Genomic DNA, 27,765 nt, shown 5'->3' with positions numbered 1-27,765 from the left:
TGTGACGGAGCTGAGGAACGACGCTGTGGAGATGGAGCCTTACTTGTTGTCACGGTGATGGAGGTTGGCTGGCTTCGGGAGCCTTCTCTCATCGCATAGATGCTGATGCTGTATGTGACGCCAGGGGACAGACCTGATGGAAAATAACAGCCATTCTCAATATTCAAGGAATGGGCAAATTCTACTGGTGGATTCTGGCAGTAAAAAGCAGCATGTGGTCTTGCGGCCAGATTTTCAAAGCGAATTTTGGCTGCCTGGCCGCTGGTGCATTTTAGGAGCTGAGGGCAGTCACGGTGAACGGTGCGAAATATAAATGTTATACACATTTATACTGTACGCGATCTAACCCAAAAAACCTTTATTATGGATAATATTGGTCGCGAAAGTCCATGTGCTAAACAGTGTAATGGGATTTTGGAAAATTCCAGGCAAAATTAATCAAATTTGGAAGGGGAATTTGCAGAGTGAAAATATTATCGTGTATATTATGTGTAAACATTTATAGAATATTAAATGAATTTAAGAATATGGAATTGTATGTTTTATCATGTGGTAGAATGTGTATGAGCTCTGTCAGGTGAAATATTAAAAGTTATCTGTTAATTAACAATGTTTCCATTTCAATTCAGATATCTTCAATTGAAAGCCATATAATTGCATTTTTTATTTGCCTAGTATAATGCTATGTTATATTTTTAGGGTTATGATCATTTAAATAATAAGAGCACAACTCATACAATAGAACATTAAAGACTGCTTGAATATATCTCTATGAATGTGAATGCTTTCATAGCAGATAGAAGTTATTTGAGGGTGCTTTAATATAACTCTACTAGTTGAATACATTTCTTTCAAAGCGAACAGCGGTTGCCGTAATAGGAGGTAAATGGTGGTAAGGGTAACGCACGTGAAATTGAGCACCCTAACATCATGGCCTTATCAACAGGCGCCGTGTGCTGTGAGCACACACACGTCTACGTGTGCAAGGGCATGTGAGTGGGTATGCATGTTGAACTTCTTTCGCGCCATACGTAGCCAACCATGCTAATCAGAGGTGCAGCACACCATTGAATGTGTGTGTGTGTACATGTGGGTGTGGAGCTATGTTACGAATCCAGCAACACGAGTTTGATTCCCACTAACGGCCAACACCAGTGACAATTATCTGAACCTATCCTGGGTCTTCTCTAGGTTGACTCAGCCTCAAACGAGTACCGAGTGTGATGTGAAAACATCGCCACTTGGGAGACAAAGGCGGCCAGGTGTGGTGCTGGCCACCCACCCCCTCACGTGCCGTGCCGGCCTTCATAGGTGCTCGCTAACAGCACTTGCCCCAACCGTCTGTTAAGGCTATACGGGGAATTCTTTGCCTTCGTACTTGCATGAGTGAGCAAGCGAGAGAGCACACCGGTGATTGTGCAGGCACGGAGCAGGGGGCTGAGGAGCCGTTCAGCTGAGCGGCCCTCGTCGGAGAGTGGCGTGGCGATGAGTAGGAATGCGGAGAGACGCACGGCGCGCGAGCGCCATGCCACCAGCACGGTGGAACCCGTCACACTCACGGCTCGCAGCCTGCCCGGTGCGTACAGACCTGCATCAGCAGCAAGAGCACAATCATCATCAGCAGAATCACCGTCATCAGCAGCGGGAGCATCAAGAGCAACATCATCGTCATCAGACCATCAGCAGTAGCAGCATCAACATAATAATCAGCAGCAGCGCTCACACGTGCTCGGAACTACAGTATTCCCTTGTTATTCATGAGGCATACGTTCCGGGGATGCTCGTAAATAGCAAATTTCGCGGATAATGATATTGGTCTACGAATAACGTATGCACAACCACTGCAGATGCTTCTAAAGCTTTGAGAAGCTCTCTCTCATCTCTTTATTGAATTATTTTCTCTCTCATTACTTCATCTAATCGCTTTATCTCTCAACATTTTATCTCACTTGATTAATTTCTCTCTGATGTGATTCACGGTTAGCCAAAATTGCAGGTAACAAGTTTTTGAATAATGATTGTATACTGGACATGAACAAAGCTGCTCATATCCAATGGGTGGACTATGAATGTCTCATGAAATGTAACAATTGAAGCTTACAATTGCAGTCTATTGTATTTTTTTATTAACTCCACTCCACTCAAAGATGCTATTTTATATATATTTTTCTAAATGTGCGTTGAACATTGGATATGTTTGTGTGAAAAATAGCTGCAATTGAATTCATATTATGATGGAAAAACACATCCAACAAGATTATTTTTCAGTGATTTACCGACGCATGTTTAGAATGAATAGTTTTAATTGTCAAAAGAGACATTTTGAAGTCACCAAAATAAATAAAATAAAATCAGAATCTGTTACAACGCCATTATTAATTGTGAGTGCAGAGACTGCCAATAACACCCCGTGATTCTGACAGTCGTAACCAACCCGGCAATGCACTTCAATAAGCCTGCCTCGACAACAGACACTTCTGTTCAGCAAGGCCTTGAGTTATATATAGATTAAGCTGGACCCTTCCAATACGCTTTCCACTCACAAATGTCACTACAAATCGCACCCTCCTTCTGCCACATTCCTTTAGGGGGAACGTAGTGGGCAGAGGTAAAGCTGCAGCCCTGCAATTTCTTGCTCACGCCACTGCTGTTGGAAGGGCCTCCACTACTGTGGAGTTCTAGAGAGCCCTTCTACAGGGATACGTTTGCCTTCACGTTGGCCAAACGTTATGGAAGAGGTGGGAATACCCACAATTTACCTCATCACACGTGACCTGCCGATCGACTACCCGTCAAGTATAAACACAACATACATACACACACACTGCTGAGTGGACGGAAGCAGGGATATTTAATAAATGTGCCCATCGTTGCAACGGAAAGAGCTGGCTTTAAACCACAGAGTGAGTGTTTTTGTTTAGCGTGCCAAGTCCGTGCTGGCAACAAAAGCCCACACTGAATCGGGACCTCATAGGCCATGATAATTAATCTTAACATTGATAATTAATCTTAACATCGTGTGCCGAGGCCTGGGGCCCAAATCGCGTCCAGAAGCAGGGGTCACTCGGCTCTGCCCCTGCAAAGGAAACATTCTGAGAAAGGTTTGGAGAATGCAATCTTAAATTTATAAGTCATGAGGCCCCCTCGGCAGCGAACGCCAAAAAGTGTCCGGGTGGCTCGGAGGTCAGCGTGCCGAGCAGGCACCGCTGATATCCTGGGTTTGAATTCAGGCAGCTGCCTGTGGTTATAACTGTGCTCACGAGTATAGTGAGTTGATAATATCAGCCTAGTCACCAATGACTGCAGAAAAAATATAAAAAATGTGCCTATTCACTGAATTGGGCTAAATTACAGCTATGAAAATAAACATTATTGGTTTGGCTGTCACGTGACAGGCATTACACTCTGCTGCAAGGTGGATTTGCCCCTACTGTGTGAACCAGAGGTCACTTGGATATAATCTGAGGGGTTTTGTCATTTTCACTTCCTCGTATTGTTCTCCAACATGAATGGCTGCACTTCTCTGTGAGAGACTCTTGACATCACACTGATAGCATAATCGTGATAAAATTGGAGAAAAAGACAAAACACAAATCTAATTTCTTCCACTCAGTGCTTACTTGCTTGTGTTTTCTGGAATGCCTGCAGTAACTTGCTGGCCAGGTAGTTCTTCAAGGCATACACGGACACCTCGTACTCGGTCTGAGCCTGGGGAAGGATGTTAGAATTGTTACTCAAAAGCTGCTGTTGCTGCGAGAGCAGGCAAGTCACACTAAGTGTCTGCCTTTCATGTGGATCGTTAGCAACCATCATCATCTCCAACGCAATGTGCAACTCACCAGTTATAACATACATCTAAACATGCTACTTCCAAAACACAGTTAAATATGAATCTGCTTTGAACCAGTGGTATTACATTATCTTTATTTGGAAGAAAGTCAAAACCAAAGCTCCTTGGCTGGTGCTCATTTCCATTGGTGGACCCAAGCCAGGAGTGAATATTCCACATTCCTATGATGGGGGCCAGTTTATCCATAGGGACACCAATGTTGACTTCCTAATAAATAGGTACTCATTTTATAATTGCCAGAGGAATGATGGGTGACACAATTGAAACTAAAAGGTAAAGTACAATGAGGAAATGACCTGCATGAATGTGATAAGTTAACTGTGCCCTCCTCTGCCATCACATATACCTGGGTTAATGGGATTGGCACGAATCTGTAAGAGTTGTAAATTCTGAAACCTTTCCATGGCCATTTCCACGAAGGCAGCGTGTACCCAGTCCAAAGAAGTTACATTTAGATTGTATTCCCTTCAGATAATAAAAAGTGCAGCTTTCCAGTCAACTGGGATCCATCTATACTTCATGTGCATTTAATAAAAGTCCGTCAACTGGTATTGTGTTCACTTTTGATCAGAACACAAAAATATGGTATACAGTGTGTTTTCATATCCATCAAGTTGATGGAAATGGGCCTGAGTTCATGCTTCATGCTTACGTTTAAATAGTATATGCATTTCTGATAGGTCCGGCATTCCCAAAAAAAAAGCAGCTTCTGTTCGATGTTTTTCTACAGGAGAAAGTGGAAATTTTGGAAACGTGTATGCCAGCCCTCGCTGCAAGGGCTACAAAAAAGGTCGTGTGGGGTTGCAAATACTGGCAGGTTGGTAGAGCGCTATGGCTCGCTGCGCTCACAGGCCACGGGCGATGGCGGGGGCAGTGCCTCTAGAACGACGCGTAGTCCCGGGCAAATCAACGCTAAAATGCTGTGATTGAAGCTGCACACCAGCACGCCCTCTTACGAGGACACGCGTGTGTTTGTAATCAAGCGGTGGAATGTACCGTGTTGGTTTGGTGATGGAAAGTGTTTTGCTTTCAAAAGTCATTGCTGCCACTTCTGACCTAGATAGCAACTCTTTGATGTCTACAGAATATTGTTTGGCACGATCCTTCAGGAACTGAATATTGCAGTTCCAAAAACACATGGAATGTAACGTCAGACATGTCGCACAACATACGGTAACAACTCCAATATACATCGAAACTGTATTCTAACTTGTACAAGATGACAGAAGCCCAATGTTCAGCTTTCTGGAGTATTTGGGTTAGCTTTGTTAGAAGGCACATATTAAGGCGACTGTGGTGCATGAGGGGTGGTGTCTCCAGCACTACGTATGGCCACCATTGTCTATCCAGTCTTGATGTTTGTACATTGCTCCAGGTATTCATTTATGGAAGGACAAGGACTGGGTCATATATCACTTGCCACTGATGTTAACCATGGCCGGGAATCAAACTCAGGTCAGTGGGTTTGTTTCCACAGAACAGGAACCACTATGCCACTGCTCCCTAGTGACACACACACACACAGAACCATGATAATAAGAATCAAATCACACTCACTGCACTACAACACTTATGACCAGGGCTTGATTGTAGCCGAGTTTGTTTGGGTCAGCGAGCCAGAAAATATTTCTGCACCCGGCACACTTTATCGAGCATACCTCTCAATGGGTGTGGCTATTAGTCGTGTGCCACCGCCCCAAAATGTGTTCTTAGAGAACAACCTGGAAAACATCCAGTGAGAAATTAAGCCCCGCTTAAGGCATCCCCGATGTCTGCGATGAGAAGTGCCCTGCCAGGCATGGCCTCACCAGGAGCCCATTGATGGTGGTGGTGGTGACTTTGGGGCTCTGGCTCCTCTCCAGCGTGGGGCCTTTGCGGTCGCGCGGCATAAGCACCACGCGGAATCCCGTGAGCTCCACGCCAACAGGCGCCGCCCACGACACCGTGAGGCCGGACGCCGTCACAAAGTGGAACTGCAGGTCCGTGGGTGCGGGGATCGCTGGGGACACGATGCAGGTGGAGAGACTGAACAGAGTGCGCTCGTCTCCAAGGCAAACACGTTAAACACAACGAGGTGTGGCCCTGTGAGTCGCCTAGAAGTCCCACAAACTATTCGAACGCTCATGGTACCGCCGCGTAGTCAAGACACCTGGCCGGTGGCTCAAGAGCCTTGAAATGGACATGTTCATGCACATAGCCAATACCTGCCTGATAGTGGTCCAATCTGAGCAGCCGCCCCGAATTCAATCAATAAACTTAATTTACAACATGGCAACAGACTAAAGTGAAAAGAGCTTAGTGGGCTCAGCTTTGTCACAAATTATTGCACGGAAAATAAATGTAATATCTGATTTCATACTCAAGTAAATCTAGCCAAGTTCATGTATAATGCATATGTAACCAGTGTAGTTGTGTTACTAATAAATGGTGCATATATTCGCACTACTTAAACCTTGTGAATGTTGCTGGGTCGCGGTTGGCTAGGATAAATGAGTGGTACATTAGGCTACACCCTTCGTCAAATACAGGTTCGGCAGGCACGCGATTCAATTGCCAGAGTCACATGACCACTGGACGAGATATATTCCCACAGAAATTAGAAAATAGGGAGACCTGTATCAGGGGGCCAATCGTGACGCCAGTACGTTGATATTACAGATCCGTTGGTGTACCGGTGTGCTGGGAGCCAGACGAATAAACAGATGCCATTTTGGACCCTGGTCGACCTCTCAGAAAGTCCTTGTGGCGCACGTGGCCGGTGTTGGGAGCAATAGCGAGTCGTGTCACAGTTGACAAAGAGGATCATGCAGCAGAACCAAGGAAAACGATGCAGAGTGCTAACAACATTTTTTTTTCATAATTTAATTGATGACCACCCTATGTCCTCGATAACGATCATGGTCAGTAAATATCAAGGTACAGTGGGCACGGGTCACACATACTACACCAGTGTCTTGCGATACTCTTCTTTTTACAGAGCATGAAGGGGACATCGTTTATTGTTGAACAAGGCCACTGAAGAAGAGACACGCAGTGAAGTCACCAGGTTTAGCGACACCATCTTCTGGAACATTCCCTCACGCGATGTGAGGCTCCATTGACTGAAGAAACTCCAGAAATATGTTTCTTTGCCTCAAACTATGCCCCCAATAATAGCACTAATGGGACCAATTTCGGATGGGATGAATATAGGATGGGTGGATATAGGTTTGGGTAAGTGTGCAATACGATGACCACAACAATATAAAAACAAATCCCACAAAAATTAATCTGAAGAGGAAGGTACCTGTGACTTGGCAGCCGGTGAGGGGAATACTCTCGTCTTGGCCGTACGTGGCGTAGACACGCACGGTATACTCCAGGCCGGGCGTTAGCCCTGTGATGTTCGCCTCCTCCACGTCGCCGCTGAAGAGGATGAGGGCGACCCCTTCGGGCACCGCGACGACCTCCGAACCGAGCTCCATTTCCTCTTGCTTCAGGGACGACACCGGCACCACCGAGCGTTCGCCCAGAGCGGCGAGGATGCCGATCTCATTGGATGGACCGCGGGAGCTGGGCGGCCACGCCCGGTCCACGTCGGGCGGCAGAGTGGACGAGGGGCCAACACGCACTCCGGGCGCGTGCGGGAATTCCCGCGTGCCTTCGTTGGAACTCTCGTAGGTGATGCGGTAGCTTGAGACGCGGCCCTCTGGAGGCTCCCACTGCACCAGCACCCAGGTCTCCGCCACTTGCAGGAACTCAAGCCCCCGGGGGCTGTCCACTTCTGGTAGGGGGGCATAGCAAGGTGGGGTGGGGGGGGGCACGTGTCTCTGCGGATTCGTTCTGATCAACCTCGCAGCTGTTTGCACTTTGACGCCGATGTCTTTGGCCGTGGCTCTGCGCTGTAAGCATTGTGATGTTCAAGGCATGAGCTGACAGCTTCTGAATATAGGAGTGGATAACGTTGGCAATACTCAAAAAAAATTGCCAAAATACACTAAATAATACCTTGCTTGAAAAAGAGTAAATAAATAACGATATGTATAGTTGTTCGTTAGATTAAAGGCCTCCCCACTCAACGTCATTCATGGGGGTTGTTTAACCATACTTTACTACATTGGTCAATACAGGCTAGTGAAGAGAGACCCCTGGACCAGTTCAGATATGATGAGCCACTTATGTCACCCATGGCAGGGAATTGAACGTGGGTAACGGGTTCATAGTGCATTCACTGTGTCACTGCTCCACCCCCAAAAAAACTAAAAGTCTCAATTTGGCTGGATAAAACAATCAAATGATATAACAATTTCTGATAATAAATGTTAAACGAGGCAGACTTACTGGTGGTGAATGTGAGTGTAGTGGGCTCGCTGTCCTGGTTGTGTCTCCTGGCACAGACGCTTATGACATACTCCACAGTGGGCACGAGCTTCGTGATCGTCACGTCAGTCTCACCTGGATGAATGGCAAACGTCGAGGGCAGGGCCCATCAGAGGACAATTTCGCTCACGCACAGAATCCAGTCAGCAACCGGGGACAAACAGATCATTTTATAAAAACTACTTTTAAGAGAAGAAAATAACCCCAAGGCACTGAGACAATAAATAAGCGCACCACATGGGAATCGCTTTATACTGTAGATCTCAAGTAAAGTAAACAGCAGTTACTTTGACAAACGTCAGCGGGAGTGAACAGTAAGCAATGCAGTGGATTTTATATTTATTGCCGTGTTTTTATTGATGCAAGTGGAGTAATTGCCATTTATTTTCAGCGAATGCCCAGTGCGGCGAGCACCATCCACTCCTCACACGCGCGGATGCATTCCCACCACCGAGACGGGGTGGGGGGGGTTTCTCACCACGGGAGAGGTCCATGGAAATGGGTTCCCCGACTCCGTGCTGCTGCTCGATGGAGCTCACAGCTCCATCATTCCCAGCCGGGTGCGTTGTCGGGGTGCACGTGAGAAGGTAGCCTAAGATGGGGGCGCGGCATGGGTTCCAGCGCACGCGGATGCTGGACTCAGTTAGATCCAGTATCTGCATGTCCGACGGTTGGTCCACACCTGGGCAGACATGGGCAGTGAGCATGGGTCGCGGACACCCCTAAGACACTGGTCTTACGTACACAAATAAACACAAAGATCACCCTATAGGCTTTAACAGACTGTTGGGGAAAGTGCTGTTAGCGAAAGCCAGAACGGTAAACAACGGGGTGTGTGACCAGCACCATGCCCGACTGCCTTTGTCTCCCAAAAGTCTCTGACATACTGACATATACACACACACGCATACACCTGCAGAATTACACACGCAGTGATGGAGGAGGCAGCTACCAAGGTAGTGGACGATGTAGACGGGCTGGGAGGACAGCATAGGCCCCCCTTGCTGCTGCTGCCCATAGGTGGCACGGATGCTCACGTTGTACTCCTGCGCCGTGGCCAGGCCCTGTAGCGTTGCTCTGCTGCTGGAGCCCGGAACGAGCAGCTCCCGCACCTCCTCTCTGCCACCTGGCGGAGAGGACCACAGCCGATGAGGCGGCGGGGAGAAGGACGAAGGAGACGAAAGGGATGAGGGGAGCAAGAAGGATGGACATTTAACAACAGGTGACACTCCTGAGAATGACCCTGTGCCCACATAAGCACAGCTCAAAAGTAGAACCCATGAGCATGAAAACCTGATTTTAAGCGCCACGTTTTATTACCCTGCTAATTATGAATACAGTACTGATTTTTACACCCAAGCAATATGATTGTCTATTAAGCCTAAATGAGGGGTGGAGGGGGCAAGTGCTGAGTGAGAGTCTGTTCAGGCTGGTACAGCACTCCAGGTGCCACACAAATCCAGATGCCTGCTTTATCTCCCCTGTCTTAATGATGATGAATAGACCACACCAACAACTTAATTAAAGCTGAGTTGACTCAGAAGAGGATTAAGCCACATTCAGATACCACTTTCCCACTGGTGCTGTGCATGGCTAGGAATTTAATCCAAGTCGCTGGGATTTCAGTGTAGCGTGAGAACCATTAAAGTATCATTGCCTTGTTTCTCATGTATGTATGTATGTGTAGTGTCTTCAAAAATTACTCACACCGACATGTTGTAACAAGTCACCTGCTTACACTTTATTTCACCCGTTCTTGCGCCAGTTATAGGCACTCCTATAACTATCTGTACGGTCACATATACTTGAATTCTCCCCGCTCTTATCTATTGTGCACCTCACTTACCCTGCACTCAGCAACTCTGCTCTCAGCGACTCCGCACACAGCAGCCCCACACTCAGTGACTGCACACAGCAACTTCGCACTCAGCGACTCTGCATCTCCACCGCTGCTCTCACCGACGCTCCCTCAGACCCGCTCACCCGTCTGTCCCGGGCGGGGGGTTCAGCTAACACCCGCCCGGCGACTGCGTGCGGTTTGAGGTCCCGCTGACGGCTGGAGTGGCAGGGGCGAGATGTCTTCACTCTTGGTTCCCGGGCAACAACCCCCCTCCGCTTACGCACACTCCCCTTATATATCCTCCCTCATTCCGAGTCCTCACGTCCTCATGTGCTCTCTCTCAAGCTGGCGCCATTTGTCCCATTAATCCCTTATCATCACCCCCCATCTCCCGTCTCTTTGACGCCAACCTCCGGTCACAGCCTACCCTCCTGTTCGACCACGGTTGCACCCGCTTCTCCCCTTAATTACTGGCCGTTTGTCGGTGCAAACCTCATTTTGCAATGCACGCACCTGTTCGTCCTCAGTTGCACCCGCTTAACAGCGTGCACCGCGTATATCTCTCCTCTACAAATGTATGTTGAAACCTCTTTTACACCATACATAGCCAACAGTACTAATCGCAAATGGCAACTCGCTTATACATATCCGCAAACGAACACTTGCTGTTCTCTGTTCAGCACTTAATGTGCATTGGAGTAGTGCTTCTTAACAATCATCTTGGCAACCCCAGGCCCACCTTTTCGTGACCACCAATCTCTTCGATTCAAAATATTAATTAAGACACTGCACACTGCATGCACCCAATGATTGGTAATCACAGAAATCTGTGATGTGGAGGGAGGGGTCACGTGGACAACAGTTACTAAACTAAACTTTTTATTTTACCAGGTAAGGTCTACTGAGCTATATAACTCTTTTTCAGAAGTGACCTGGCCATGAATAATTGCTCAACGAAGTGGCTTATGTGGAAATGTATAGCACCCAAATACTCTGAAGGCAGTTTGATTCTAAATGTGGAGAAAAAAACTGGAGGACCCGCAGATAATCCATGCGACCACAGGAAGAACATACAAACTCCAAATATACAGGCATAAGTGTTCGGATCGAACCCACGATCTCCTGCATACCAGGCGAGGTAGTTAAAATTTCGCTACTGTGGCTCCCTGAGTTGAGAAACACCACATTTAGAGGGATCCAGATTTACACATTTCTGACACAGTGATAACTTTACAAGGCTGAGCCCGACTCTCATGTCTGTGACGCTGCCACAACGCGAGCGCTACTCACTCAGAGGCGTGCACGTCACGGTGTAGTGGTCAACGGGGGCCGAGGGCTGGTACCAGGTCAGGGTGAGGCTGGAGGGCGACTCCCCGGCGACCTCCAGGCTTAACGGAGACACTGTGACGATAGCGCAGGGAGAACATTACAGGGCATCGTGTTCATAAGTCATTCAAAATATACCTATAACCTTAGCCTGATAGCGGTATAGGTGTATTTTTTATCATCATGTGTTTGGTGAAGTGTTTTCAGCCTGTGCATTGAAGAGTATGCGGTCACATTTAGACGCAATAGCAATCCTAATTATATAACATTGATTGTACTACATAGAGTAGTGACACACTCAAGAAAATGTGAGCAACAAGGTGGCTGGGTGGCTCAGAGGTCAGAGCTCTTAGATGGCACCATAAAGGTCTTGAGTTCCAATCTGGGTTTTGGCCCCTGTATTTACACCTGGCTCTCAGGTGTAGTAAGTAGATGGAATCAGCCCGCCCATCAATAGATGTTGTTGTTTTTTATCTTCATAGCATTATTCTAGTTCTTATTTTGAAATATTTTTTTATCAAGTCTATTAAAGGGATTTCACAAGATGTTAAGTGGCATAATTCAGGGAAGTTCTCCAACATAAAGTGGTGCACATCTCACAGAGCGATCTGTGGGCATTCTTCCCTTCAAGACGCCGACAAAGCAACCAGAAATGCGCTCTGTGCTCCACAGGAGTGCACAAACACATTATGTCGCACTTATTACAAAGCTCTTGCCACAAATGAACCACAATACCTTTCTGATGTCGTCAGGAGGAATAAACCATCACGCCTACTCTCGTCATCCTCGCAGCAGCTTTTGGCTAGCCATCGAACAAAGATGGTCACCACATCGCGCGCTTTCAGATGCGCGTCTGCGGTCGTCTGGAATGCTCTTCCTTCCGATATTAGTAAGACACTTGAGCAATGCACTTTTAAATCTAGATTGAAAATGTATTTCTTTAAAACTGCTTTCAATGTTTAGTTTTTTGTCCTTCCTCCGCACCTCCAATTACCACGGTTGGTTACGTACGGTGCAAAAGAAGTTCAACATACATACAGCCCTAACGATTGCCGCCCGGCAGCGATGCGACTCACGTGTGGTGACACGTTTGACGACGGGGGTTCCCCGCTGGACGCCGTGGAGCAGGATGATGATGGTGAGCATGTACTCCACACCGGGGGATAGCTCAGGCAGCAGCAGCTCCCCCGAATCGGAGCTCAGCTCGAGGGGGTCCGTGCTCCCCTCGCTTGGCACCAGCAGCACCTGTACAGTTCCACGACAAATTAGCATGCTCCGGATTATAAAACGTTACAGTTTACAAAGCGCGGCATGGACAGGGGTGAGCAACCAATTAGACGGCGTGGGCTCTGTAAACGAATCTTGTTTGCTGCGGCGGTGAATTCTCATGTGTGTTGAACTTTTTTCGAAACGTACGTAGCCAACCGCGGAGGTGTGGAGGAAGGACGACAAACTAAAAACAAAGTAGTTCTAATCTCGTCAGAACGAATTATGATGATTTAGTAAAATATACAAACAAAGCGCGCCATTCGTAAATTCAGGGCGTGTGATTGCCATGTGCCTGCGTATATGACTGTCGTGAGCTCGCATCTCAACAAAACAGACCCTTTGTTTATAACAGAAGACCTGGTTAAACACAAGAATGAAAACCATGCAGATAAAAATAGACAAAACTCCACCATTGACAACAATAAAAAAGGAATAAGAACACAATTATAGAAGTAAAAATGTCTGGCGGCCTTAAGACAGTGGTTGAAATTCCACATTTCTAATTGCTAGGAGCAGTCCCACTGGGAATGATAAAATAGTGGTCCTCATTTTATCATTCCCAGAGGGATGTTTGGCTATGTCGTCAACCCTTGACCGAGATTTGAACTCGCGGACTGCCAATAGTGATTCGAGTGCTCGAAGCACAGTGTCAGCCAGACAGATGATGGAGGTTTAACTGCGACATCACCTTGATAACCAGCCCAGGAAATGAGTTCCACGAGATTGTGATGGACGTCTCTGTCGTGTGAACCTTGAAGTCCGGGTCGTGTTTCAGCTGCACCTCTGTGAAACAGGAAGAGGTCGAAAATTAAAACAAGGAGGTGTACGAGGATGGCTGGCACACCTCCAACTCAAGTAGCTGCCCGCGAGTCCTGGAGCGTGCGTGCGGGCTTGCCTGGCATATTTGCGGTGAAGGTCGGAGGGACGCTGTTAAACCACTTGGCAAAGTCCTCGTCCAACGCTGCTTGATGTATTGAATCTGCCACAAGAAAGTTCTGATGTTGGTTTTACAAAACAACAATCGCCAATTATAACATGGGAATAACAGAAACTGGGTGTGGCGGTGCAACGCCCGTGACTCAGACACTTAGAGAGCCGATTGGCTCTGTGTGAGACAGCCACCAGCACGGCGAGTGAGGTGCTTACAAAACCGCAAACAGACTGGTAGCAAGTTTTAGTATTGTCCTCCTGTCCTTTTAGTTTTCTCCAGTTTCTTCTCACACACATACTTAAAATAGGAATTGGGTAACCTTCCTAAGCAGGACCCTCCTGAAGAAGGACTTTGAGGTTTTCCTGGGAAAATAAATAATCATAAATGTTACTGATTTCATGTTTTTTATTATATACTAGCTTTACTAGCCGGCTTCGCCCGGGACTTGGATTCTTGTCTTGGATTAATACATGGCCTACGTGGAGGGTTGGGGGGGGGATGCGTGACGTCGGCAGGCACACTGTGTAACGTTACCGCATGCGAGTGACATCACAGATGTGACATCACAGATGTGACGTCACCGCTCACTTGTGCAATATATATACATTATTGCGCCCCCCCCAAATAGAAACGTCTATTTTTATACTTTTTGCATTGTGTACAGTCTGGAAACTACCCGTATGCCAAATTTCAAGTTTGTTGCATGTTGGAAAGTAAACATTTCGAACAGACACAAATATTAACAAATTTCCCTTTTATATCTTTAGCATTTGTTCTAATATGAAGACATCTCAAATGTAATTGCAAAAGTATACTTTCTCACAAGAACAGGACACAGTCCATAGGCACATGAATGGACGACCTAATTCATTAAACACGACATCTGCAATTTCCCATGTGACACAGTTGTTTTTGTTCTGATTTCTATTCACTTCCTGGCTGTACTTTATTGCATTTGTTTAACTTTTGTCAATTTGATGATCCAGGTCACTCTTGCAATCGAGAAGAAACCCTGGTCTCCTTTTGAGATCTCAACTGGTTGAACAAAACAACCTCGAAACTCGAACCCACTACACGCATCGATTCACGTGCCACTCGCCCTCAAACGGCGACGTCACCGGCTGTGCTCGCGGACCCTGACCACGCCGCGGTGTGCCAGCGGAAGCTGCGCCGAGGTGGGCGATGCACTCGAGCCTGGCTCCCCTTCCTAGGAAACCGCACAACTCACGCCCAGGCGCCCACATCGCACGGACGAGCGCCCAGTGGTCTGCATGCCCGACGCAGCTGATACCACCGCTGCCGCCTGGCACCGCACGGCAACCCGGCGCCTTGGCGATGGCTCACGAGTTTTGACGCGCGTCTCGACGGGGGGTCCCCGCTGGACGCCGTGGAGCAGGACGACAATGGTGAGCGTGTACTCCACGCCGGGGGACAGGCCCGAAAGCAGTAGCTCCCCTGAGTCGGAGGTGAACTCCTTGTCCAACAGCCGCACCTAGACTCGGCAAAAGATTGAGGGGCAACACGGACGACCGTTGGCTCCGGTTACTGAGTCAGGTCTGCACGGCCATCCTCCACGAGGCCGCGCTGGCACTGGATTTTCTTTTTCCAGGTATGGATGTGCACACCTGTAACCTGGTGGGCTTAGCAAAGCATACAAAACACGCGGATGAGAATACGAAATTGAAGGTTACCACCTGCAGATGGCAGCACAACAAGTAGGTTTTCATTTATTTGTTTGAAATTTGAGCACGATCTGATTTTCTGTACGAGTTTTCTCTGTGCGCTCTGGTTTCCTCCCAAATGCAAAATTACTCAAAAAAATGGCAGACAAACATCCCAGGCAAGAACCCTTCTTAAAAAAGAGTCTTGAGACTCAATGGGACATTCCTATAATATAAAATGGGCTACTGGCTTCAAAGTATTAAATTAAAAAAATAGCACAATGCACCCATTTTACATAATGAATAGCTACATATAGACAAATCTCAGCCGGCGTTCGACACTTCACGTGGCATTAAAGTGCACATAGCCTGATATAAGTGTAGTAGAGTTACCCACTCGATATTCACAAACTCGGAGAGCAAATCGTTAACAAGGTTTTCCCGCTCAAACTAACGGTCAGGGTCTCACAAGCTGTGAGAGCTGACCGTAAACAAGGTTTTCCCGCGTGACCAAACGGTCAGGGTCAGATAGGGTGAATTGGGATCGAAAAGCATATTGGGAACGACCAATCACAGGGTTCCACAAGGTGGCCGGGGATTGGACAACCCGGCCACGAACAAGTATAAAGCCAGAGCGCTGAGAGCTCTCGGGGAGTTGGACTACACGAAGACCCAAGACGGCGGAAGAAGCCTAGGACCCTGGACCAAGCCCTCCAGCCCTTATCAGGGCTAGGGTTCAGAGTAACCAGTGGTCGGGAGACATCTCCCTAGGTCCAGTCAGAGGACACTGAAAGAGCGGGATATTAAGTAGCCTGTAGGGTACGGGGGCTTGTACGTTCTGAGTGTAACGGGTGAGGGGACCGTATACCCCTCAGTGCATAGGGACTGTGTTAATGTAATAACAGCCATAGAGGGTTCACGTGGGGATTGGCTTGCCGGTCCTGCTTGTAGCCAATAAGGGTTGAGATAGGGACCATGGCCCATGCGTCATCACGACAGGTCATCAGGAGTGATTGGCCTAGCCATTCGGGGCCCCAGCCAATGGGGAGCCGGATGAGGGGCGTGGTCCCGGGATTGACAGGGAACCATCGAGAATGGTCGAAGCTGTCCATGTACGATTGGCTGGGGGAACCACGTGATGAAGGGATTAAGAGCGAGTGGAGGGGAACGATCGTGAGCAGACTGGAACTGACGAGAGCAGGGTCACGCGCGGACGGGGGCTGGGGTTGCCACGTGCGCGGTGGGGACTTAGTGCGTGGTCTGTCCTCTCTCCGTTGTCTGCCAGCAACGGAGAGTGAGTGAGCAAAGTGTATTGTGGAGTGGAAATAAAAGGACCGATTCCGAAGCCGTCTCTGGAAGGATTATTACATTAATAAGACGAATAAAAGTGTGTGCTACAAAAGACGTTGAAGAGTCCGTCTGTTCAACACTACACAAGCACCATGGTGATGTTACCGCCACTTTGTGGCGAATGGCGGTTTTTGTTGTGTGTAGGTGTGTGTGTGTGCATGCGTAGGTGTGTATGTGTGCATGTGTAGGTGTGTGCATGTGTAGGTGTGTGTGTGCATGTGTAGGTGTGTGTGTGTGGCACAGTAGGGGGCACAGGTGGTGCATCAGCCAGTAAGTCGCACCATGGCACCTGGGTCTGCACCGTGACCTCCTGCCAGCGGGCGTTCGACACTTCATGTGGCCTCAAGGTGCACATGGCCTGGCACAAGCGTCGTGGTGACGTCACCGCCACGTAGTGGCGAATGGCGGTTGTTGTTGTGTGCATGTGTAGGTGTGTGCGTGTGTAGGTTCAGTATTTCTGATGCGGCGAGCGCCCACAGCGTGTGCTATACCTTGATGCTCAGCCCCGGCACCGTTCTCCATCTGAAGACGATGCTCGACAACGTCGCTTCAATGTCAAACGTGACATTCAAGCTGGTCGCATCTGTGGGACGGGAGTAGAGGAGAGTTTCAGGTTTTCGCACAGACTGTGTGTGTAATTTGTCTATCTGGCCAGGTGCTACTATGGCAGAGGACACAAATCACGACTGTAAAGTTGCGAGTTAAAATTTTGTTTGGGAATACACGAGCCCATCATCCTTCTGCGGTCAGTAAAATTGACACTGATTACCAAGAAGTCGGTGGTGCTTGTGCCAGAGTATAGAAAGATCGGCCCACACTGTGGAAAATTTGAATCGTTATCATTGGCTCAGGGCTGCCAACAAAGAGGAGTGTAAACCACTGCTTTTCTCTGAGCCTGGTGACAGTTTCAATTGCTATATCATGGTTGTGACTGCGTTTAAGGATTAAAATGTCATTGCTAAACGCAAGGACTGTAAGTGTGAATGTAGGATGGGACTTATAATCCCTGCATGTGCAGTTCTAGATTTCTCTGATATACTTTTTGCCTATTAATATACTCACATCTTGAACGAACTCTTGATTCACATCTTTTTCTAAACCATAAATAGTAATATCTCTAGAATAGTCATCAATAAAAAAAAATTGGCAGCCCTTTGACAATCCACTGCTGGGCATTAAGGCCTTCCTATGCTCTCTCAGTCAAGGTATTTTTGCCATACTTCACAACTATGGCCAGTGTGGGTTGGTTGGATGGTTGGCTATGTATGGTGCAAAACAAGGTCTACATACATACATGGGGTACTTAGTATCGGTACAGATAAAACTTGCCACTGATTTTAGCCTTGGCTGGCAATCAAACTCGGGAAATCTGTTTCATAGCGCCGCGCGCAATCCACTGTGCCACCACTCCACTCCCACACCGTCCAGGGTGATGAACACTGGTGATGGATTAGTCTGAGTCAGAAGGTGCGTCCTCACATGCTGTCGGTGGCTTCTTGGTGGAAATGACGAACTGAGCGTTGACTTGCCGGATGAAATCTTGAGACAGACCACAGAGGACGACTCAGTTGGGGCAACCTCTTAAAATGCGTGCGAGCTCCTCTGTGTTACCGTCACAGAGTACTACACCAATGCGGCATGTAAATAATTATCAGTAAATGTACTTGTTAATATATGCACACACACAACACACATGAAGACCCTTGTGCTCACGAACAGCGATGCACGCACTTTGGTACAGCGCATGCATCCAAACACAGGCGCACATTCACATTATGCAGCAAGTGTACACGTGCGCCCCGCGCGAGCAAGCGTATTGAATAGCCGTGATTAAAGAGGCACTTGGTGGGTGGGGGCGTAGAAAACGACGGCACGAGCTCGATGCGATCGTCTCATGGGACCCACCTGCGGTGACGTGCCTGTAAAGCGACGGCGCCGTCGGGAAGGCGAGGCTCTCAGGCTCGCGTTCGGAGAGCGGAACTACGGAAATAAATAAAAACACCCGGACGGTCGGAGAAGGAGACCCTGCGTGCAAACGCCGAGGAACCGAGCTGCACGGTGCAATACCTCACAGATTCACATTACTACACACGCAGTGTGTAAATAAGCGTACATACCCGAGCTCATTAATGCACACACGATACACATGGAGTTCCCGGTACACATATACATCAATGCACAATTTCTTTGCATTAAAACGCGTGCACATGAATACACAACGCAGCAAGCGTGCACACACAGGCATGCACGTGTTGTTGCTGGTCCAACAATGGGATATATGCCAGGGATCCATCTCCCATAAAATAATGAAACACCCTGGAAAAAATTATTCCAAAACTATGGCGTTCAACCGAGTATTTTCAGACCCGGCCATCTTCAACTCAGCTACAGAACACGGAGATGAGAAGCGTATGCGAGCTGACTCTTTGTGAATGCGCGCGACGATGCGACTCACGCGTGGCAATGTGTTTGACGATGGGGGGTCCTCGCTGGGCACCGTGGAGCAGGATGATGATGGTGAGCGTGTACTCCGTGTCGGGGGTCAGGTCTGGCAGCAGCAGCTCTCCCGAGACGGAGCTCAGTTCGCGGGGGCCTCCGTCCTCCTCGCTGGGCACCAGCAGCACCTGCGGCCACAAGAAGCCAATGATTAAAAATGCAAGGCGCCAGGACCGCCACGTAATGTGGGTCATATTTCAGGTTCATGCGTTGAGATGTTGAATGAGAAGAATGTGATTTGGCGAGAAGATTTGACGAGGACCTTAATCTCTAGGCCAGGCCACCAGTCCCAGGAGATGTTGATCGTCGTCTCGTTCACCTCAATTCGGAACTCTGGCAGAAAATTGGTAGCTGCCACTGCAGACATAAACAGCGGGATGCGTTGGATTATGGGTGTGCGATACAACTTTGTGAGAAAAATTCAAGATCACAGGTGCCAAACACAGCTTCACTTCTCATTTCAGCCAATTCCTTTTAAGACGTGAAAAAACGTAACTTTTTTTTTTAAGAGAACACCTGAAAGTAACTGTTGTCCTATAAAACATTAGCGAGTAACCTTCATGCGATCAAGGGGTTCTCTCACAACAAATACTCGTCTCCCACTCAAACATGAACGTACGTGTTTCTCATGCATTCCTACAAACGTTCCTATAACGAATGACAAGGAGGATGAGAATGACAACGATGACAATTGACAACACAACACCTGTGCACAGCGGTGACTTGTAGCAAAGAATTCAAGAAGGCGAGACGCCACCGCTGGCAGTGGAGCCGCCAGTGCTAGCAGAGCCCCCAGCGGTGCCCCCAATGCCACAGAACTGCTCCCCCCAGGAGACTCACACGTGTCGATGGAGAGGGAGGCCGGTGGCCCGTGCTCCCGGCCCCGCACGGCCGTCACCGTGATGACGTAGCGCTGCCCTGGCTGCAGGCCCTCGAGCCGGTGGCTGCTGGTGTCCGCGGGCAGCTCCTCCTCCTCCCGGTGCCTGGCGGCGCCGCCCTCATCCTCCTCGCCTCCCGCCGCCGGGAGGCAGCGTACGCGGTACCCCGAGATGGGGCCTCCGGGCGGGGGCAGCCACTCGGCCCTGAGCGCCGTCTCCTCCACGTCCGTCACGCGCAGCTCGCGCGGCGCCGCCAGCTCTGCGTGGGGAAATTAGTTCACAGCATCGCGGTCGTGGATAGACCATCATTTCTATTCTGTGTGTGCATTCTTATGAGGATTCAACTCTTGTTTGTTGTTATGACTTTCTGATCCTCCCCTACTGGACATCTGTGAAAAAGAGCTTTCGAGCTCATCGGATTCCTTCCGGATAAATGAAGATTCTGATTCTGTTTGCTCCATTTCGTGTCCTCCAGAAAGTAGACGGCCCTAATAAAATGCACACGTTTGAAAATATATCATTCAAAAACTACATAGACTAGAAACCTGCAGCGTCATTACTTAGTCTGTGGTGCGCTGGTGTACACCACCACCACCTCAGCCACCGTCGCCACAGCCACCACCACCATGACTCACGTTGGGGTCGCCCCTCGGTGCGAGTTTGCCCCATGAGCGGGAGGCTCTCCTCGCGGCCATCCACGGAGATCACGCGCACCACGTAGTCCGTGCCGGGCTCCAGGTCGTGCAGCTTCAGCTGCGTCCGATCACCAGTCACCAGCCGCTCGTTGGCGTAGCCCGGAGCGCCGCCCTCGGGCCCGTACCTCACCCGGTAGCCCGTTATGGCGGCACGCGGCGGCTGCCACGTGACCGTGAGCGATGAGTCCGTCACGTCCAAGAATTCTAGCTGTGTTGGAGAGTCGATGGCTGGATGGCGAGAGCGTGACATCGTGCCGAAATGCAGTGAATGTTTTGTGTGCCACTTGCTCCAGCGAACATGGAGCAGTGCTCATTTCTGCCAGCACCTGAACTGGTAATTCCACACTTCTGTGATGAGGTCAATCACTACATTTTGGTGCGTTCATTGGCACAATGAGATATAATCCAGTACAAAATGGGCCTTCATTTAACTCCTCAAATCATTTACCTTTTTATTTCCTTTCTAGTGTAATTTAAAAAAAAAACATTCTGAACATAATTTTCCAGAGGAGCACATCAATTAATTTTGGACATTTAACAAATATTGCTGCACCTCAAATGTTCGACTCCACACTATTAGTGGATGGCAGTCACCCATCCCATCAGGACACAGAGTAGGATTGCTTTATTTTACCACACCCTGCTGAAGAGGCTCGTAGAAGGCAAAACTGGCTTAATGTTGTCTTGTATCATAAACACTGCAGGGAAACATTCAGGCTCAAAAGCTCACAACATGCATAAGCAGATCACACACACGTTTTGTAATCACAGTTGTAAATGATCCACGCTGCACCTCACCAGTTTTGTGCGTTCCACTCGCACCAGCACTGAGCTGGTCTCCGTCCGCCGCGCGCACTTTCACCCGGTATTCCAGACCCGGGTGCAGCCCTTGGCGAGCGACAAAACCCCAAAAAACAAGAAAAAATTAGAAATGAAAGTTGGAGCCACTCGTGCTCACACAGAAAATTTTGTCGCGTGTGAGTGGTGGGGCCGGCAGGGGTGGGGGGGAGGTGGGAGCGCGCGTCGCCACACACCACCCAGATCCACGGACGTCACGTCGCCCGCCACCACCACCTCGCGCGGCTCCGCACTCGAGTACAGCGGCGAGTAGTGCACCACGTAGTGCGTGGGGGATGAGGGGGGCGGCGCCGGCGCCCAGGACACGTGCATGGACTCGGCTCCCACGTGAGAGAAGCGCAGGTCGCTGGGGTCGGCCAGCTCTGCGGGGAGAGTGGCAATGGCAGGGTAAGAGGAACCGCTTGTCAGAGTCTTCGATCTTCTTTTCTGTATACTGGGTGATACTATTTGGCTTATTGTGGGTAGTGTTTGTTTACATTGCATAACTGGAAACCTGTGGCTAAGCTGATCTTCCCCAAATCCATTGAAACTGGGCAGGTGGACACATTAAAGATCATGGTTAATTTAACTCCCTCAATTTCTCTTGTTCATTTCCTGTCGAGGCTTTAGACCTTTTTTCCTCCCCTTGTTAATGACTTCCTCTTTCTCACCATAAAATAAATGCTGCGCAATGCTTCTCTACAGCGTCTTGAGATGCGGTCACTTTAAGAAACTACGTGAATCCACACAGCGCTGTATTGTACCGTGCGATGAGGTCAACTCACCGGACTGAAATTCCTCGTACAGGATGGGCTGCAGTTCTCCTCCACTGCCGTCATTCTCCTCCTCCTCCTCTACGTAGGCAGCAGCTGGTGGAGGAGACACGGAGTGACTGACATTGACGGCATAGCTAAATATATCACGACGCCAAGTTTCAGAGGCACGCAGCTGTAGGCCAAACGCTCGAGCGGCGCCAATTATTCAACCAGAGGAGCACCTCGGCTCAGAGATGTACGTTCACCAGCAAGACAAGGTCAAAGTTCACAATAGCAGCACCGCCTTGAGCTGCAGTGGTGTTTATGTGCTATGAAAATGCAAAATTATATGTTCTGTAGCGGCAGTTGTAGAGGGAAAGACTTCTCAAGCATTCACAGCAAGGTAATAATGTGCATTGTACTCCTTTTAAACACATAATAGTAGCAATTGCAATATATGAAGAAGATATAAAGGCTAAACCATATGTTGTTGACACCATATGCTAATAAGTGGTGGTTTGTCATGAATCTAAAACAAACGTCTGTTATATGAAGATGCAAAGGCATTCTTAAAAAGATTAGGCCTTTAATTCACTCGGTAAACTCTGCATGAACACAAAGGGAATGCATTGGAAGTTTAATATTGAAGGACTTACATTGCACAACTCGTATTGGCAGCACAATAGGAACCGCTCCAGCTCTAGACTCAACATTCACAACAAGGATGAGGCAATGACTGCCAAAGCTGAAAAAGACAGCGACTCACCTCCCACTCAAACGAGTACAGGGGACAGCTCCATTGGTCGCTGTTTGGAAATTCCACATTCTCATAATAAGGACCAGCTGACTTCACAAATTATTGTACTTATTTGATCAATCCCAGATGAATCACCTTCCAATGCACACAGGGCTTCATTTCTCATGAATTATAGCGAGAGGCATACTGGATGTGGTGAGCGGGTGCTGAAATATATTCCGGATCGCTGACCAGGACAGACCCAGCTACAATTAAGCCTAACCCAATCATATCTGGTCTCCTGAAAAATGAGCCAAGGCTGAGGTCGGGCTGTTGCGTGGCCATTGGGGCTTCGAGACCCGCCATCTCCAAGGCAGCAGAAATGAACCATCGTACCAGCGGTGGTGACGTGCTTAACGATGGGGGGTCCCCGCTGGGTGCCGTGGAGTAGGATGATGATGGTGAGCGTGTACTCCGCGCGGGGCGACAGGTCCGGCAGGAGCATCAACCCGGAGTCGGAGCTCACGTAACGGGGGTCTCCACGTCCGTTTCTTGCCACAAACATCACCTGCAGGGGACGTCGCTTAGTCACGAACACGAGCTCATTGCACCAAATGCTTCTGGTGTTTAGTTTGCTGTCCTTTCCCCACACCTCTCATTAGCACGGTTGGGTATGTACAGTGCAAAATAATGTTAACATACAAAGCCAAGCCACAGTGAGGAAAAGCCACCTCGTGTAAGCCCAGCAGTTAACGAAGATTAAATGTTAACCTGTTGATTGCCGTGGTGGCAAGATGTTAACTGCCTCGCCTGGTATGCGGGTGGTCGTGGGTTCGAGTCCGACCCTGACGATGCCTGTGTGTTTGGAGTTTGCATGTCTCTCTCCCCGTGGTCGCGTGGATTTTTCTCCGGGTTCTCTGTCCCCCCCCCCCCCCCCCACATTTAGAAACATGCGCTAAGAGTAGATTTGAAGTTTTCGTGACTGCAGGGATCCATACTCTTTGGTTCTTTTGGTATAGTCACGTAGGTATAAAATAAAATAAATTAAATCACGATGATGATCGCTTGTGTTGCAATCGAAACGTCGTCATTTAATTTATTTTATTTTATACCTACGTGACTTTACCGAAAGAACCAAAGAGTATGCGCTAAGAGTATTTGGCTGCCATAAATGTTCACGTGATAAGCCCCTTCGTTGACCTATCGTGTGGCCAGGTTACTATTGAAAAGGAGCTATATAACTCAGTGGTCCTTATCTGGTAAAATACATTTAAAAAATTGTTTAGTATTAGACTGGCGACACGGAGATTCAATTATATTTCAATGTCACATCAGCGTTTTAAAAGTTGTTGAACCTCAGAGATTATCAGCATGGAATGTTTAAAGGCGACCAACCCAACATCATTGCCCCTACGGCTTTTAAACTATCTGGCTACAGTGAGGTTGCATTTCTTAACATTTTGTGGTGTATGCAAATATACAGTGATGAGCTCCAATGCAATAATAATGTAATGTCCTCTGTAAATTCATAGTGATAGATAATCCACCATAAACGCTGCCAAACTGAAAACAATAAACGGGACAGTTTTATAGAAACTATACTGTACGTGTGTTCGGGTTATAATTAGTGCCTGAGTTTATTAACGAATCCACTCTGGCCACTGCTTGTAAAGACAAAACAACGACATTGCTATAATATACACCCAAGAAGTCAGAGATGAGGGGCAAGACATTTCCACAGCAGCAGAATAAAATCAAAACCGCATGCACACGACGAATTGCATTTTCAATGCGAAATCACAACGCCACGCGGCCTTCTCTTTTTCCCCGTGAAACCTCACGCCAAGGAAAACACCAGCGCTGGAAATATGAAATGCATTGCAACGCTGGCAGTGACAAATACGCCTCTTCCCGTCTAAATCTCAAAACGAGCACCATGTGCGGCGGCGCTCGGCAGACGCCCCCCGCTCTCCCAAGCCTTCGCGATCCCCAACGTCCAAGTGGACAGCGCCGCTACGCACTTGCACGGCAGCAAAGTGCAGCGAGAGAGGGGAGTGTGGTGAGCTTGCTTGCTGCCTTTTAACCCGCGGCGTCGCCACTAGCGCTGAAGCCTCTTAAAAAAAAGGTACAAAACAAAACCCGAGCTGTATCATGCGCAGAAAACTAATTTCTTGAGAACTGCTTTTGTGTTAAGTGTGTTGTCCTTCCCCCGCACCTCCGATTAGCACGGTTGGCTACGTACCATGTGAAAAAAGGGAAACATACATACAATAATAATATCTCATCAATCCCGGAAGAGGGAAGGACAACGTGTAAAAACATTGTCTCGAGCAGCGTAATTATTAAACAACTCAAAGACAATGGCACTTTGAATGCTCTGGCAAGACTTGAAGTTTTCTCAGGATGGCTACTATTGAGTAGGACGATTCCGGGAACACAAACGCAGGTGGAACTCTGCATGCAACGGTGGGATCCTCGCACCAAGGGCAGCACACAGAGCACTGACTTACAATTAGTGCCAAGTAGCACAGAGCTGTGAGCAATTATAATTACAATTACAGCAGAAATGTGAGGTGACGTTAAAATTGCACTTGCATTGTTTGCAATTCATGACGAATAACACAATTCCAATTGTAACCGTCGCCAGCTCTGACGGACGGCACTAGCTTCCCTATTGGTCCACCCGCCACGCAAGGCATGCCGTGTTGTGACGTTGTTTAATCTGGCCAGGTGGTACTGTGGCAGATGGATTCACTATAAGAGTAAAGATCCCAACAGGGAATCACTTCAGCCAACTATCCCCCCAGGGGTAAGTAACAGTGTGAGAAGTAAACAGTGTGTCTCCTCTAGAGTGGCCTGTCACTCCCATGGCAATGTGAATTTTCCACCACCGGTTCAGGACTTCAAGTGGAGATGAGCGTTCATTCGGTGTGGAGATGCAGTTGTGGTTTGGATTTTTCTGTTCTTTGTACGCAATTGAGAGGCACATCCCATGCTACGAAAACAAAGGTCTAAAACGGTCAATATGTGAGTCGTATTAATATCACGGGAAGCGGTCATAAACAAAAAAAAACAAATCAGAAAAAAAGTGCACTGCATATGGTGTGAATTTAACTTGCCATTCTTGGCCACAGGGAACAGAAAAAAAAACCTCAGGCATGTATGCCGACTTCTGCTAGCGAGAATCATGAGGAACTCAACCAATACCTTGATCTTGAGACCTTGAATTGGGGGCCAGGAGATTACAATCATCGTGTCCTTCATCTCAAACTTGAACAAATCTTCGTTCAGCGGACGTACTGCACAGGCACACAATGCACAATGTTCCACAGGGTTAATATATTCCCATTGTACTTTTCTTTTCAAAAATTTACATTCAAATAGAGGTGCCGTATGCCAATAGCGTTTGCACAATACGTGACTGCTGTGTTGCATTCTTATTATGGTCGTTTTATTATTATTATTGGATTGCACAGATATGTATCCTACGAATTACTTTTCAGCCTGTTATTTATCCTTGGTCTCCATTGTAACATAGACTTATTTCTCCAATGAGTTATCAATAATAGCCGAGGAAGGGCTGTAAGCCAAAACACGTTACTATTAGCCAGCAACTAAAATATGACTTTAAATAAAAAATATATATTTAAAAAATGTGTTTACAATCCTTACTGAAATATAATCATTGACATACTTAATTCCAATTCCAATTAAAGACTGTTTGTTATACCTACCCTATTACTGCATGCAATATAGTTAAACTGTATTACCGTGTGAAAACAAATATCGATTAATATTTTAAAGTAATACACAATCATCACTGCTGGACGATGGTCTACTGATGACGTTGCCATCTCTCACACTTGTGTGATGCAACAACCGACATAGCATTTGCAAGCGAGCTAAATTCGTAGCTCCAACTCCGCAAGTGGATGTACCCGACTAATACATAACGATCTTTAATGAGAAAAAAACTCAAAGATGCGAGCTCACACCCGTGGCACGTTGCGGCCAGCAGACGGCAGCGCATAAAATCCCATCGTTGTACCGTACTATTTCATTCCAACGTCCACGCTGCCCCCCCCCCACAGCTCACACGGCGTGGGGAGGCCCTCACCCAGCAGTGGATTGACATGAGGACCACGCGTCGTGAAGGCACGCACGGATGTGCCACGGGCACGTGGTACGCTCTTTACGCATGCTCACGTGATACGCTATTTACGCATGCACACGCGGTACGCGCTTTACACATGCACACGTGGTACGCTTTTTACGCATGCTCACGCGGTACGCGCTTTACGCATGCTCACGCGGTACGCTGTTTACGCATGCTCACGCGGTACGCGCTTTATGCATGCTCACGCAGTACGCTGTTTACGCGTGCTCACACGGAACGCTCTTACGCGTGCTTGCGCGTCCCGTGAGCGCGCTGCTCTCCTCGGCCCCGTGCACAGCGTGAACGCTGATGATGTAGCTCCGGCCCGGCGCGAGCTCCTCCAGCATAAGCGACGTCTGATCCCGGGGGAGAACTTCCTCCCGGCTTGCTTCCCGGCGATCTGCCGAGTCATCAACCGACAATCGCACAGTAACCAACGGCTCTGAAGTTGACATTCCAACCGTTTTCACTGAATATCAATAATCTTGTCGTGATCATACTCAAAGCCAATTTAAAATGTTAATGTCAACTTTCAAGTTTTGAATAGATCACAAAGTGCAAATTTCTACTCTGAATCAATCAATTATTCTGCTCTCTTGCTTTCTCTCTCTCTAACTACTCTATAG

General features: G+C 48.1%; 1 protein-coding gene across 1 annotated transcript in view; it reads right to left on the bottom strand.

Annotated features, from left to right (window-relative positions):
- The window catches only part of LOC144932251 (fibronectin-like), a 72,409-nt gene that overhangs the window by 20,944 nt on the left and 23,700 nt on the right, over positions 1 to 27,765 (bottom strand). The window contains exons 21-46 of the mRNA XM_078856197.1: positions 27,387 to 27,539; positions 26,191 to 26,282; positions 23,380 to 23,551; positions 22,278 to 22,361; positions 21,690 to 21,875; positions 21,454 to 21,543; positions 20,596 to 20,883; positions 19,923 to 20,219; positions 19,345 to 19,439; positions 19,042 to 19,210; positions 18,492 to 18,566; positions 18,066 to 18,125; positions 17,078 to 17,169; positions 14,920 to 15,067; positions 13,540 to 13,623; positions 13,333 to 13,427; positions 12,452 to 12,620; positions 11,340 to 11,450; positions 9,162 to 9,335; positions 8,688 to 8,891; positions 8,171 to 8,284; positions 7,137 to 7,613; positions 5,659 to 5,849; positions 3,621 to 3,708; positions 1,409 to 1,588; positions 44 to 133 (exon numbers count right to left, since the gene is read on the bottom strand). Coding sequence (XP_078712323.1) covers positions 44 to 133; positions 1,409 to 1,588; positions 3,621 to 3,708; positions 5,659 to 5,849; positions 7,137 to 7,613; positions 8,171 to 8,284; positions 8,688 to 8,891; positions 9,162 to 9,335; positions 11,340 to 11,450; positions 12,452 to 12,620; positions 13,333 to 13,427; positions 13,540 to 13,623; positions 14,920 to 15,067; positions 17,078 to 17,169; positions 18,066 to 18,125; positions 18,492 to 18,566; positions 19,042 to 19,210; positions 19,345 to 19,439; positions 19,923 to 20,219; positions 20,596 to 20,883; positions 21,454 to 21,543; positions 21,690 to 21,875; positions 22,278 to 22,361; positions 23,380 to 23,551; positions 26,191 to 26,282; positions 27,387 to 27,539 — 3,978 coding nt within the window. The remainder of the gene's footprint in view (positions 1 to 43; positions 134 to 1,408; positions 1,589 to 3,620; positions 3,709 to 5,658; positions 5,850 to 7,136; positions 7,614 to 8,170; positions 8,285 to 8,687; positions 8,892 to 9,161; positions 9,336 to 11,339; positions 11,451 to 12,451; positions 12,621 to 13,332; positions 13,428 to 13,539; positions 13,624 to 14,919; positions 15,068 to 17,077; positions 17,170 to 18,065; positions 18,126 to 18,491; positions 18,567 to 19,041; positions 19,211 to 19,344; positions 19,440 to 19,922; positions 20,220 to 20,595; positions 20,884 to 21,453; positions 21,544 to 21,689; positions 21,876 to 22,277; positions 22,362 to 23,379; positions 23,552 to 26,190; positions 26,283 to 27,386; positions 27,540 to 27,765) is intronic.

Source organism: Lampetra fluviatilis, chromosome 1 (genome assembly GCF_964198595.1).
Source record: "Lampetra fluviatilis chromosome 1, kcLamFluv1.1, whole genome shotgun sequence".
NCBI classification, from domain to species: Eukaryota; Metazoa; Chordata; class Hyperoartia; order Petromyzontiformes; family Petromyzontidae; genus Lampetra; species Lampetra fluviatilis.
Note: the sequence above shows the minus strand (reverse complement) of the source record. Positions and strands in the feature narration are given on the sequence as shown.